This window comes from Nyctereutes procyonoides, unplaced genomic scaffold (assembly GCF_905146905.1).
Source record: "Nyctereutes procyonoides isolate TBG_1078 unplaced genomic scaffold, NYPRO_anot_genome, whole genome shotgun sequence".
NCBI lineage: Eukaryota > Metazoa > Chordata > Mammalia > Carnivora > Canidae > Nyctereutes > Nyctereutes procyonoides.
Window position 1 is genome coordinate 36,383,363 of NW_026575048.1, and position 13,411 is coordinate 36,396,773.

Consider the following 13,411-nt stretch of genomic DNA (forward strand, 5'->3'; position numbering starts at 1 on the left):
GAAAACATACCACCCTTAAAAGTTTGTCATCCTATACCTCTTCACACTCTGCATGCTGTCTTGGGGAGCTCATCCATTGTTTTCCTCCTAAAGCTTAGAATCTCCTGGCCGTATGTCTGTCCTAAGCTGCAGACCTAGTAGCTGGTCACCTGCTAAACAATCTTCTGAATGTCCTGCAGACTTCTCAGTCTCTGTATGGCAGAAAAGGAACTCACCTTTTCTGCCTTTGTACTCGACTCACTTCTGTCCAAACCTAATGCTCCTGTCAATGGATGGCCCTGCCTCCATTAGACCTTGGCTCCATCCTCTTGCCACCCTCTTCCTCTCCCTCTAGTTCCACATCTGTCTACAAGGCATTTGACAAGGTCTCTTATGATTTCTTATGGATAAGTTGGAACTGAAAACAAGAATAAGTAGGTGGATTCACTACTGGCTTCTGAATGTCTTTCTGGTTTTCTCTTCACTGCCAGGACTGTGCTCTCCTCTCTTACCTGGGTTTCTACAATAGCCTCCTGAGCATTTTCCTTGCCTGTAGCCTAGTTCCTTTCCAAACCATTAGGTAGAACAGTCTTGATAAAATAAAGCTGTCGGTTTTACTCTAAGAATCAGCAAACTTCTTTTGCAAAGGCCATATAGTAAATATTTTTGGCTTTACAAGCCATACACCAGTTTCTTACTACTAGTCATCTCTGCTATTGTAACACAAAAGCAGCCACATGAAGATGTAAACAAATGGGCGTGGCTGTGTTCAAATAAAACCTTATTAACAAAGGTAGATTTAGGGCCAGATTTGACCTATGGGCTGTAGTTTGCCAATTCCTTTTTTACTCCCTTGTTTACTATCATTGACTTCCCACTGCCCTTAGCATAAAATCTAGACTTGTAACATGGTCTGAAAACCTTACGTGATTGTCCCTACCTCTCACCACCTCTTTTTTTCACATCCCTCATTACACTGTGCTGCAGACATACTGAACTTTGACGTCCTACAGTGTATTTTACTTTTCCTCCTTCATGCCTTTTCATAAACCATTAATTTTGCTTTCCTCTTTATTTCCCCAAAATAGTTCATTTTTACTAGGCCTTCCTTCAAATCCTGACTTAGATATTACTTCCTCTGAGCAGCTTTTCTAGATCCACTTGCACCTCCCTCAAATGTAGATTAGGTTGGCTTCCTCACAGTCCTAGGAGATACTATGTTGCCTCTAGCACTCACCATGCTGAGTTCTGTCTATCTACTTGTCTTAACCAGAGTATAATCTTCATGAAGGAAGTGAACATGGTGTCTCTTTTCCTCTTAGAGCCACACAGTAGGAACATAAACAAATAAATGATGAAGGCATCCTGGAGAAAAGAAAACTCTAGAGGACCTTATGGTTTTCAAATATTTGCAGGAGAGAACGAGGTATATAGTTGTTTGTAGCCTCAAGGGGAAGAACAAGAACAGAGGGAAATTGAGGGAGACAGCTTTTAGATTGATGTAAGCAAGTTGTATCTAATAGAGCTAGCAAATATGGAATGAATTCTCCAGGAGGTTATGAATTCCCATTTACTGAGGTTTTCAAACATCAGTTGGATTAGATGACCTTTGAAGCAAATAGAGTTAATTCATCTGAGGTCCAAATATAGTTATACACAGTACATATTTAGAATTTTGATGACAAGCCTCTAGATGTACACAGAATGATTTCTTATCTTTCCTCCCATCAGCCCAAGGTTTACTGATATTTGCAGAGTTGATATCTGCCGTTAAGAGGACATTGGCTCGTCTCCTTGTGATCATTGTGAGCTTGGGCTATGGCATTGTGAAGTAAGTATTGGTGTGTTGGAAAGATACTGTGCCTCCAATCTGGTGACTCCTCCCTTCTACATTAGGAGCTCTGTGAAACTGAACACTCCTCAGTATTATAACACAAATCCTATATGAAAATACCTGCAAGAAGGTGTTTTTAAGGGATTTCCATGTACTTACCACTTTACCCTGTCCTCAAATAAAGATCTTGAGGGATGCCTGGGTGCCTTAGTGGTTGAGCGTCTGCCTGCAGCTCAGGGCGTGATCCTGGGGTCTGGGATTGAGTCCCACATTGGGCTTCTTGCAGGGAGCCTGCTTCTCCCTCTGCGTATGTCTCTGCTTCTCTCTGTGTCTCTCATAAATAAAATCTTAAAAAAAAAAATAAAGATCTTGAATTTGAATTCCAGTAGCTTTTTATAGTTAGATGAATAAGTAATACACCTTAAGGATAGGAAAATTTTAAATGATTCTTAAAGTTCAAACCATTTTCTATTTCCTAGACACATAGTTATTCTTTTGTTGTTCCCCCCAGTGAGGGGCTTGAACTCACAACCCCGAGATCAAGACCTGAGCTGAGATCAAGAGTCACTCAACTGACTAAGCCCCCCAGGTGCCCCAGGTTACACTTTTACAATTGTATTTGAGTATTTTAAGGGGGAAAGGACTAAACACCAGGTTAGCAGATTTCAGACTACAACCTGGCCGTTCAGTGAGGACCCTACTCCTTCCAGACTCTCTCAGGCCCATCTTTTATGTCTCAATCCTGAGAGTTAGTAAGAATGAACATAGAAGAGCTTGTCCTCTTTATCCTCCCTGCCCTTTTTTGGGTACCATTGTTCTTTATTCTTAAGATTCTCTAATTTCTAGAAGCTCAAGCTTTCAGATTGGATCACCTGCTATATCTTTTCACCGCAATTGCCTTTCAAGTTCCAGATTTCTCCCTTCAGCCCTTAACTCTCCCAAGTATTTGCTTCACTGTCTTTCTCAAAGCTTCATGTGTCAGAATTCCTTGTGATTTCAGTATCTCTGTGTGTGATCCTATGAGTAACCTGATCTCACCTTCTCACCTCCACTGCTCTCACCTCTCTCCCCCATTACTGATTCTTACTGCCACTTTCTAGACTTATTATATTGAACTGTGCCCTCTTTATCATTGTAAATGTTAAGCAATCCACTTTTCAACTGTCACCTTGTTTCCTGTTTACTTTTCCTAATAGATCGGCCTGTTCCATTCTTTGACCCTGGTGTGGCCTCTGACCTTTTGATACTGCCACCTTCAATCCATCCTGCAGGATGCTGAAAGTCTGCATATACCTGAAGCCCTCTGCCTTTCTCTTCGTCAGCCTCCCTCAATAAATCCATCTTCTGTCCACTTCAGGGTCATACCCAAGCCACAGAATCTGTCTGAGAAGAACACCCGACCATACTGCAGGCTCATCTCACTTAAAGTGCACCCTGTGTGCCCCTGGCAGTTTCTAGATCCTCTTGCCAATTGATGGTCCCTTTCCCACTCTGCGGAAGACCATTATCCCCCCTACTCTCCCCTCTAACCTCAGACTCCCTACCCACGTCTGTCTTAGCCAGTCTTGTTTCTTTTCTCACTGAGGAAATGGAAGCCATTAGAGGGGAATTCCAGTGCATTCTGCCTCCAAGTCTGTACCATTCCCCCCATATCTGGACCACATACAGCTCTTTTCCTCCTCTTGAAGGACACGTGGTAAAGTCCTTCCCCTGGCCTCAGTCCTGGATCCTGTTACCTCCCACCTGTCCGTAGGTTCTGTTTCCTGTGGTGTCATCAGCTTTCCTGCATCACTGCCATCAGCATGTGGTTGGTTCAGTCATCTTCCAAAGCATACCTCCCTCAATCCCAGCCAACCATCTCCACTGTTTCTCCTTCATTTCTCTTCATTCCTGTGCAGCATCATTTCTCAGATGCATAGTCTGTACTTGCCACTTCAACTTCCCTCATTTTCTTCTGAACATACCCTGGTTTTGTCTCCATCCTCCATTGAGACTGCTCTTGTCAATCACCTGGACTTCTGTTGCCAAACCACATGGCTTTGTTCAGCCTTGGTGCCAGGGTCCTGTGGCAGCTTGAGTCTTAGAGCCCCTGGCTGCTCCTCCCCAGTGCCCCCTGCTAGACTCTCTTGATCTTCCTTAGCTCCAGCACTGAAGTGCCCCAGGCTCAGGCCCCAGACCTCCATTCCAGTGACTCGCATCCCTGGGCAAGCTTATCCAGTTTCTTGGCTCTAAAATCAGGACACATCATCCACAGTGAACCCACACCTCCTTTCCACAGCCACCACCCTGGGTCCAACCACCATCTTCTCTCCCTAGATGACTTCAGTACCCTCCTAACTGGTTTCTTGCATCTGCCCTGGTCTCCTCTTGGTCTTTTCAGACACAGCAGCGGCAAAGATGATCCTTTTTAAACACAACTCTGATCTCCTTACATTTCTGTTCATCTCACTCAGTGAAACTCTAATTCCCTTCTGTGGTTTTTCAGATAGTTGACCTTACCTCCTACCATTCTCCCTTTTGAACCCTCTGCTCTGTCCTGTTGCTGTTTCTTAAAACACAATAGACATTTCCTCTCAGTGCAGTAAAGACCTCTGCCTGTAAGTATATTCCCGCAGATCCAGGCATGGTTTGCTTTCTCACTCTCATCTCTGCTCACCATCCTCTCCCAGGGAGGCTAGTGCTGTCAAGATGCCCAGTGTGGTGCACACCTTCGTTCACTCTGACCCTCACCCTTTGTATAGTGCCACTTGATGCATATGTTAGGATTTGCTGTCTCTTCTCCTCCCCTTGGATATGACTTCCGTAGAGTAAGAGCTTAGCCTGTCTTGTGCCCTTCTGCTTAAGGCCCCAGCACAGTCCCCACAGCACATAGTAGGCATGTAGTAAATATGCACTGAATGCACACCCATATACTTGTGAGCTTGAGATTGGTATAGTTAGCAAGATTTTAGCCAGAAAACCTTTTTTCCATTGGGTATTTATTGAGATTCCTTCTTAAGTGCTTTTGGGGTTTTGGTAGGTTTGTTTGTTTTTGGCCTTAATACAGTATACAGACCACAGAGTCCTCATATGAAATCTTGTACCCCACAGTTCTAGTTACGAAATTAGAGCACTCATAGTTCTGGCCGTTGGAAGACTCTAGTTAGGGGGCTATAACGAGTCAGAATTTAGATGAACTATATTAGATACAGAGTCTTAAATATAAGCTGTGGATATTAGTTTAATTTTTAGTTAGAGTTTGTTTTAAAGTGACTACATTACGTATTTTTCCAAAATCAGTTTTTTTCTTCTAATTACTCTGGCAAGAGGTTTTTGAGCTAAAACATTTGTGCTATGTGATTTGCAAATTTCATGAAATTTTAGTTCTGTTTTCAAATTACTCATCACAGAAATCACCGTCTTTGCATTTTCCAAAATCATTGATATTTTTAAAGAATCAAAATGTTACTTTAATTCTTTTCAATGTAAAGAAGGGAAACTACAGTGTGATAGCACTCTTCTTTTGGGTATTGAGAGAAGAAAGGGAATAGAATTCAATATCCTAATATTCCTGTTCTTTTTCTGCCTAAATCAGAAGATCAGTGAATTATCTCTTAAAAAAGAAAAAAAAAGTATCCCAGAACAGTTTTTAATTAATGTTCATGAAAGAATTAAGTTACTGTTCCTGCCAGTGACACGAGTTGCCACTGAGCCTCCTAGGTTTCCTCAGGCTACTCTTCTGTCCTGTGCAAGTGAATTCCTGAGTTATGTTAATCCTCTGGCACCTGGGTAGCCTCAACATGTTGCTTTATGGGTATCAGTACAGCATCTAGTCCTAGAGAAGGAGGCCTGTTTCTCCTGAGCCTGTTTTGCCCTGTTCAGAGGAAATAAACTATTTCTTAAAACCAAGGAAGCAGTGGCTGGATTGGGGGGAAAGGGGCTGATTCGATTCGATAATTATTTCTCTGTGTTGAAAATAGAGCCATTTACTGTATTCAAATGCATTTTATTTACTGTTGCTTTTCTTTCTTTTATTATTATTTTTTTCTGTTTCCTCTCCCTCATTCTAGACCCCGTTTAGGAACAGTCATGCACCGAGTGGTTGGACTGGGAATTCTCTACTTTATCTTTGCAGCTATTGAAGGCGTGATGAGAGTTATTGGGGTAAAAACCACACAATTCCACTTACATCCCTTTTTGTTGTTGCTATGAAATAAGATTACTTTATATCTCCTAAGATACATTTTTAAAGATAGAACATTTATGAAAAAGGCCTAATTTGAGCTTTTTTTCCCCTATTGGACTATTTCCCTTTTTAAGTACTTCCTTAAAGTAGTAAAAGTCCAGACAGAGTACCTCTTAAAACATGATCAATTATGAAGGCATTGCTTGATGTCATCTTAGGAATTAGCTCCATCTCAAAACCCGCCTGGTTATTCTTTATAAAGAAATTTATCTTTGTCATTATGCAGTCGGAACACATTCATTTCTTCCTTAACCCTTGGTCTGAACATGTGGAAGTGAACGGAATCAACTGTACCCTTTACACATGCAGATATTACATCTCATCACTCTTAAGTTTCATTTGATTATAAGTAGTCTCTGACTCTCATGGACTCAATGTTTGGGGATTCAGCAGACTCTATTCTTGGAAGAATCACAAGAAGGTAGTATCTAGGGGGAAATGACTTGGGTAATGTGGGCAGCAGTGCTTTACTCTCTAGAAAGAGGCAGAACATAGATATCGGAGAAAACCCCTAGGTTTCTAGCTCTTGGTTTTTCTTAGTAATATGGTTGGTGACTGAGTGATTAAGCAGCACCTTACTTGATTCAAAGAACGTAGTAATTTTTACCTAAAGTGTCTTTTGAACTAGTTGTGTAAATCAGATCACTGCACAGAGTGAATGATCTTATGTTGCCATATAAGTTTATTTCATGTATTTTTTATTTTGAAGCAGGCCATTTGTCCAGTTTGTTAAAAGCCTCATTCTTCTTTTTTTCTATTATCTTTGATACATCTGCATTCTGTAATAGATACACCTGCTCTATTCATCTTTGACTCTTTGAAAGGTACATTTATTTTTACTTCTACAGAGTAGTGAAAAGCTTTGCATTTATATATATATAATTTACAGGAACTAGTCTTTGGTAGAAAAAAAGAAGATAAATATCGCACATAAGATGTAGTATATGCATTGTATTTCTTTTAAATTTTGCATAGCCAACATCTTAGATATAACTTTTAAATATGATTTTTTGTCAAATTTTGATTAAAGTATTTCATCTATGGTTTGTTTTTACCCTTCCATGGTCCCCCAGCCCGTTTTTTTTTTCTTTCTATGTCCCTTCACAGGTAGTAGGAAAGATCAGGAATCCATTTCATTAGTAGCTCTTGGTGTGGATTTGGTGTGGAGATGGGAGAGATTGAAACGGTTGACCTAAGTAGGTCTGGAGACATGACATGTTTTATTTGCCATTCTGTAATACAATTTTACATTATCATTGAACCAGGTAGATGACAAGCTAACATCTGTTGCTGCCAAAACAAAAATTTCCATATGCTTAAACACAATTTTATTAGGAATAAAATTTAAAAAGAAAGGAATAAAATTTTTATGTGGCTTTTGTAAAGTGATGAGATGAGCTAAATTGTTTTTCTTTTTCATGTAATAATTTCTATAGTATAATGAAACGTTTATATTCAGATTTCCCTCCGTTTTTATCTTTCAGGGTTCTAACCATTTAGCTGTTATTTTTGGTGACATTATTTTGGCAGTTATTGACTCCATTTTTGTATGGTTCATATCCTTTACTATGTCCTTAAGTACTTTGTTGTATCATTAAAATCCGATTACTTTCAGTTTGTAATAATAGTAGTAATAGAAATATAGGTATACATTATTTTTAATCTCAATATAGGAATTTAGTTGAAGGTGAAAAAGCAACAGTTCCCCAAAGAATATCTTTATTTTTTCTCTTCAGCAAACTTAAGTGCTCAGTATGTACCCCATACTGAGGAGGCAAAGAAGATAAAGTTATTGTCCCTGCATTTAAGAAATTCATATTCTGGTAGGGAAGACAAATATATAACTAGGAACAATATAGCAATAGTAATTGCCATCTTAAAGAGGTGCTATGCTAACAGGGAAGAAAAAGTAATTCTAGCACAGAAATCAGGAAAGACATCACAGAGATGGACATTAAATTGTGACTTGGAGGACAGATGGGATTAACTGGGCAAAGATTTGGGGAAAAGGCATCCTGGGAAGAATTGGAAACATATAGTTGGAAGCATGAAAATATGGGGGCATTGGTGTAATGTCCCAGAATAGCTTGGACATGTGGGAGAGAATTGAGGAAAAGGCATCCTGGGAAGAACTGGAAACAAATAGTTGGAACCATGAAAATATGGGAGCAGTGGTGGAATTTTCCAGAATAGCTTGGACATGTGTGGGAGAATCACAGAAGGAAGGAAAAGATAGAATGACATGCTCAAGAGTCTCAAGTTCCTTCTGTGGGGAGAAAGGAGAAGGGAATCAAAGCCACACGGGTGAGTAGCATGATGAAATCTATGTTAGAAAGAACTCGTGAATGACATTTAAAAATGACCTGGAAGGGGCACCTGGCTGCCTCAGTTGGAAGAGCATGCAACTCTTGATCTCAGGGTTGTAAGTTCATATGCCATGTTAGTTGTAGAAATTATTTAAAATCTTATAAATATAAAAATTACCTGGAAAAGGAGAGTCTAGAGCCTAGAGGTAGAAAGTCTAGTAAAGAGTCATTTGCAGTGGTTCAAAAAAGAGATGGTGAGAATTAAAAATAGGGCAAAGACTCCAGATGATAGACTTAGTAGCAATGGGTGGGAAAAGAAGGAAGAGTGCTCCAGAGAGGTACTGCGTGTCTCATTTGGGTTGCTGGGGACAGTGTTGCCATCCCCAAAGCAATGAATTTAGGGAAGGGAGGGACCATGATGGGTGAAGTTTGAGCTGCCTAGGGCATTAGTGTTAAGTACAGTTGGAAATCCCAGTCTGGGTTTATAAAAGGAATTGGAAGTGATGATAAAGGTCATAGGTCATCTTCATGAGAGAGGTTACAACCCTTGGAAGCAACCCAAGAACATGTAGACCAGTGAGAGAGGAAAGGACCAGGATGGTGCTTAGTAGGGTAGAAATGTGCATGAAAGGGACACCAGGGTGAAGGGAGGTAGAAGAACCCAGAAATTGTCCTGGAGTAAGACTGGGTGAGCTCTGGTAAGGAGGGGTGGTCAACAGTGTACAGTACTACAGAGAGAGTAATTGGCGAGATGAATTGGCAAGGTGCACCTGTGTGGTCATTCCAGAGGTCATAATGAGACAGCAGGAGAGCAGGTTCAGTGACATTGGTGGGGCAGAAGCCGTATTACAGTAGGAGAAGTTTTAGAAGCATGGTAACCCATCCTTGAGGACTCCTCACTGCTTCAGTGACTTCAGTGGAGTCTGAAAAATTCCATCCTTTTTAATTCCAAGGCAGAGCCCTCTAATATGCTTTGTGGAAATGGGAGGAACTCTAAAGAAATTGTGACCTGCTCAGAGCAGAATGCAGTGTTATGCATATCCTAGAACATTATTTTTATCTTTTTCTTCTGCATTTACATCCTACCTGAAATTTTTTTCTATAGATTTTCTTTTTACCAAGTTTTTTTTGTTTCCACTGTCTTCAATACTTATCTTTTAGCTTTTAATATTAAATGTTATTTCATTTCCTTGTAATTTCTTTCCATTTTCTCATCATTGTTTCTCACAGGAAAGCCAGAGGGCTTGAGTCTGCCGGTGTTCTTCCTGTGCAGGCATGCTAACAAACAGGGCCTTTTCTGAGGCCCCTGTAGGTGGTTTCTTATAAACCCAGTCCGTCTGTTCTTTAAACTCCGTTTGTGAATTTTTAGTACGCTTCCACGTTAAAAACAAAACAAAAAACCTTGTATTTACTCTCCTTACTCTCTAAAGCAATGATTCTTACCCTTGTTTGGGTACTGGGACCGAAGATACCTTTGAAAGTCGAATGAAAGCTGGGGAACATCTTTTCAGAAAATTATAAACACACATCTCATAAAAGTTTTGCCTGTGGTGGGGCATTTAAAAACCTCCAAAGTTATATCCATGGATTCCCTACTGTCTGAAGAGTATCTAGTTAAGAAATAATACCTCATTTAAAGAGTTGTTTCTGACTGAATGTGCTTAAAAATAATCTGTCATACTTCTGTTTGAATCCAGGTTTGTTGAAAAAAAAATACATCTTTTCAGAGAATACCAATTTTCCTATAGCGTAATTTTTATATTTTCCACATGAAAAGATATTGAACTGTTCAAAAGGTGAACTACATTCCTCAGTTCTGCCCACAACCAGTGCTCTGGCCGTGAGTGCTCATCCCCAGGGGCTGTGGTTCTTGTTCCACTGCAGCCACATCCCTTGTTATTGAAGCTCAGCTGACCTGAGGAGAATGGGCAGGCAGGATGAACATACCTGGCATCAGTATAGGCAGAATTGCAGTGAAGGTGAGCCTAGCTGTTAGTCTCAGCATTATCAGCTCCAGATTCTTCTCTTCTGTCATTGCCTATTTAGAAAGTGAGCTTAAGATACCTGCTTAATATGGAATGGTCTCTACAATTATATATGCTTGGAGCCTTTCATAAGTGAGCAAGTATGTTCTTCAGTCAATTAAACTATAGACATTGCATTTTTTAAAAATCTGTATTGTCTTTTTTCCTGGTAATTTATAGATTTGTATTTCCTGTTCACCATCCACAAGGTAGTTCACTGGGAAAAACAGTAATGCATGCTACTTGGCAGAAAATTCCAAAGATAAGCAGCTCTAAAGGCCCATTTTCATCTGGATTTGAATGAGAGCAATTTATCATCTGTACAGAGAATGTTGACTTTGGTCCATTCCAACATGTAGGGAACCAAATTGGAGTGGAGAGAGAAGGAAAACAGCCAGAAGATTTAGTTTGCTTAATGATGAATATTTTTAATAAAGGTGTTCGAAATAAAAGTCATAAAGAAGTCCAGAAATTAAAATTATCTTGGTTAGTGTTTCATGGTGAGAGAAAGAAAATTTAGTATTGATTTCAGCTTGAACTTGAATTTCCTGTTTGCTTTTAGATAGCTATTTGGCAGTTCTCTTTACGGAGATGAAAAATCTGCATTTTCTTTACAGGAAGAGTAGATTTCTTAAAGGATTACAAATGGCAAGCAAAAGAAGCAGGTCTACATACAGCATTGAGTGCTTGCATAATGACCCTGCTTCCTTTGCTTTGATGAACCTAACAGAACTATCCTGTAAGAAAATGATTCTAAAAAAAAAAGAAAAAAAATAGCTTGAAAAATTCAGAGCCGTAGTTTTTCTCATGAAGCCCTCTTCCTCTTTTTTTTCTGCTTGTTTTTAATTTTTTGCTGTTTTGCTGCAGGCAAATGATTCTGATCTTGTGCTTCTGGCCAGCCTCCCTCTCTCTCTTCTTGACTCTGGCTTGTGCTGGTGGATATCCTTTTCCTACTGCAGCAACATGTTCACATTGCTTCTCACTTCAGGATAACCAAGCCTGTTTGCTTTCGTAACCACTTTCCTTTAATGGAAGAAATGATCTAAGCTTTACTTAAATTTAATAATGTCTTGGTAAGTGGAGGTTTAGGCAGTTTTGAATTTACTTTTGATCTTTTTATTCCTTGGCTTCTAAGAAATACTATTGAATTATTAAATGAGACCATATTTTTAACATAGAAAATTCATTTTAGTCAAGAATTTAAAATATTTGTCTTGATAATGCTTTTTTATAAATTCTGACAGTAACCTTAATTGGTTGAATTGTGTTATTTTAGAAATTGATCTTTTGCAATTCACTGGTCATTTAAGAGGACTGAATAGCAGTTTTGATAATTTGAGTGCTTCCATGAAGGTTCTGATTTGTGAAGTATTTGGAATTTAAAATAGGCATAAATACAAAATTTGCCACTTCAGTTCTTTTGCTCCACTCTGCTATTTTCAGCATATGGATCACAAACAAAATGTGGTGATGTGTTCCAGAGGAAGCACCCCTTTTACAAAGAGAGAACTCTGGCTTGAATCCCAGCTTCACTGCTGAGGAGTCAGTAGAGAAGCCCCTTTTTGCTTCTTCATACTTAACAGTGTTGAGCTTTACCTGATCCCTGTGCTCATAGAAAACAGCCATGGTTAAGAAAACCCCTACCCTTTCATCTTCTGCGGAAAAGGCTTACTACAAAGGACCTCCCTTCCCAATAGGACTTTCACGAGACTCCCAGATGCCCCCTTGTTACCTATGTCTGGCCTTGCCAGACACAGACCCTCCTGACCATTCTGACCAGAACACCAGCCTGGACTCAGACACCAATCTAACCAGACCACCAGCCGTTTCCTTCCCCAGGTCCCTGAGCTTCGTCCAGCACAGTCCTCCTCAGTGCCCCTCTTGAGAATCTGCACACCTCAGGGAAAGTCATTCCCAGAGCAGCTGTCTAGTCACGCCACCCACTTCCCCACATCTGCTTTCCAGTCTTGTTTTCCCCTCCCTGTAAAAACAAAGCCCTGTCTGACCTGACTTGTGGGACTCTTGCAGATCTTAGAGTTAGAACATTCTCCCCATTGTAATAAGCCTCATCTGCAATAACCTTTTGAATGAAGTCTCTCCTGGCCTAAGTCCCAATTTGTTTTATTTGACATATTTCATTTTTCAGTTCATACAATGGAATTGATAGATGACCTAACTCTTAATTATGGTCATTGAGAGGATAAAATGAGAGTAGACTAGAAAGAACAAAGTAAGAAACAGAGACAAAGGCAAAAGCCAAAGAGCATGTCATAATATGATCTGTAAGTGTCTGACCTAAGTTGGGCTCGTTGTTTAGTGTATATACTGCTCTGCCCTGTTTTGGGAGCTTGACATTGAAGGAGAACATCATAGAGGTTCTTGCTTGTTGTCTTCCTCAAAGTTTATTTAGTTCAGACCATGGTAAATGGTAAAGCAAAAAAAAAAAAATGGTAAAGCAAAATCTGTGATAAAAATCAATAACATGATCATACAGTATTGGCTTAAATAATATTTTCTGTGTTTTTATAGGAACTATAGCAGTACTAATTTTAGAAATGTAGACGATTCTTTGTTTTTTAACTGTTTATTACTATTTAAAATGTTTTTCCTTAACTTTTTTTGCACATATTTATAAGTTTGGCACAAACAATGAAGACTCTAAGGCTAAGAAAGAACACAGTGAAATTTTCTTTATACAGGCACTTTACAAATACTCTGATCTTTGCCGTACTGGGTAAGCTATTTAATTTTTTATATTATAATAAATTATTTCAGTATTGCATGTTCCTTTAAAGATGACTCTTTTGATGTGTTTCAGCTTCTATAGTGTTTATGGTATGGACAACTAAGACATTTAGAATTGCAAAATGTCAATCAGTAAGTATAACCTTCCTATTTAAATAGTTTTTCATTTTTAATTATACCAGTTTGGGTAATTTTGAAGAATGTAGTTTGTGTTTGTAAACAGAGGCAATTTAAGTGGAGATTTTCAGTTTAGTTTGAATTATTTTACATAGAATTATAAGAACTTTTGACTCCTTTA

At 39.3% G+C, this 13,411-nt stretch overlaps 1 protein-coding gene across 2 annotated transcripts in view; it reads left to right on the top strand.

Annotated features, from left to right (window-relative positions):
* The window catches only part of TMEM87B (transmembrane protein 87B), a 52,653-nt gene that overhangs the window by 19,712 nt on the left and 19,530 nt on the right, over positions 1 to 13,411 (top strand). The window contains exons 9-13 of one of the 2 annotated variants that reach the window (XM_055327183.1): positions 1,711 to 1,810; positions 5,863 to 5,956; positions 7,523 to 7,593; positions 12,993 to 13,102; positions 13,187 to 13,245. In XM_055327183.1, the coding sequence (XP_055183158.1) occupies positions 1,711 to 1,810; positions 5,863 to 5,956; positions 7,523 to 7,593; positions 12,993 to 13,102; positions 13,187 to 13,245 (434 nt within the window). Of the gene's footprint in view, positions 1 to 1,710; positions 1,811 to 5,862; positions 5,957 to 7,522; positions 7,594 to 11,235; positions 11,308 to 12,992; positions 13,103 to 13,186; positions 13,246 to 13,411 lie in introns of both variants that reach the window. The other variant, XM_055327182.1, reaches the window with a different exon arrangement.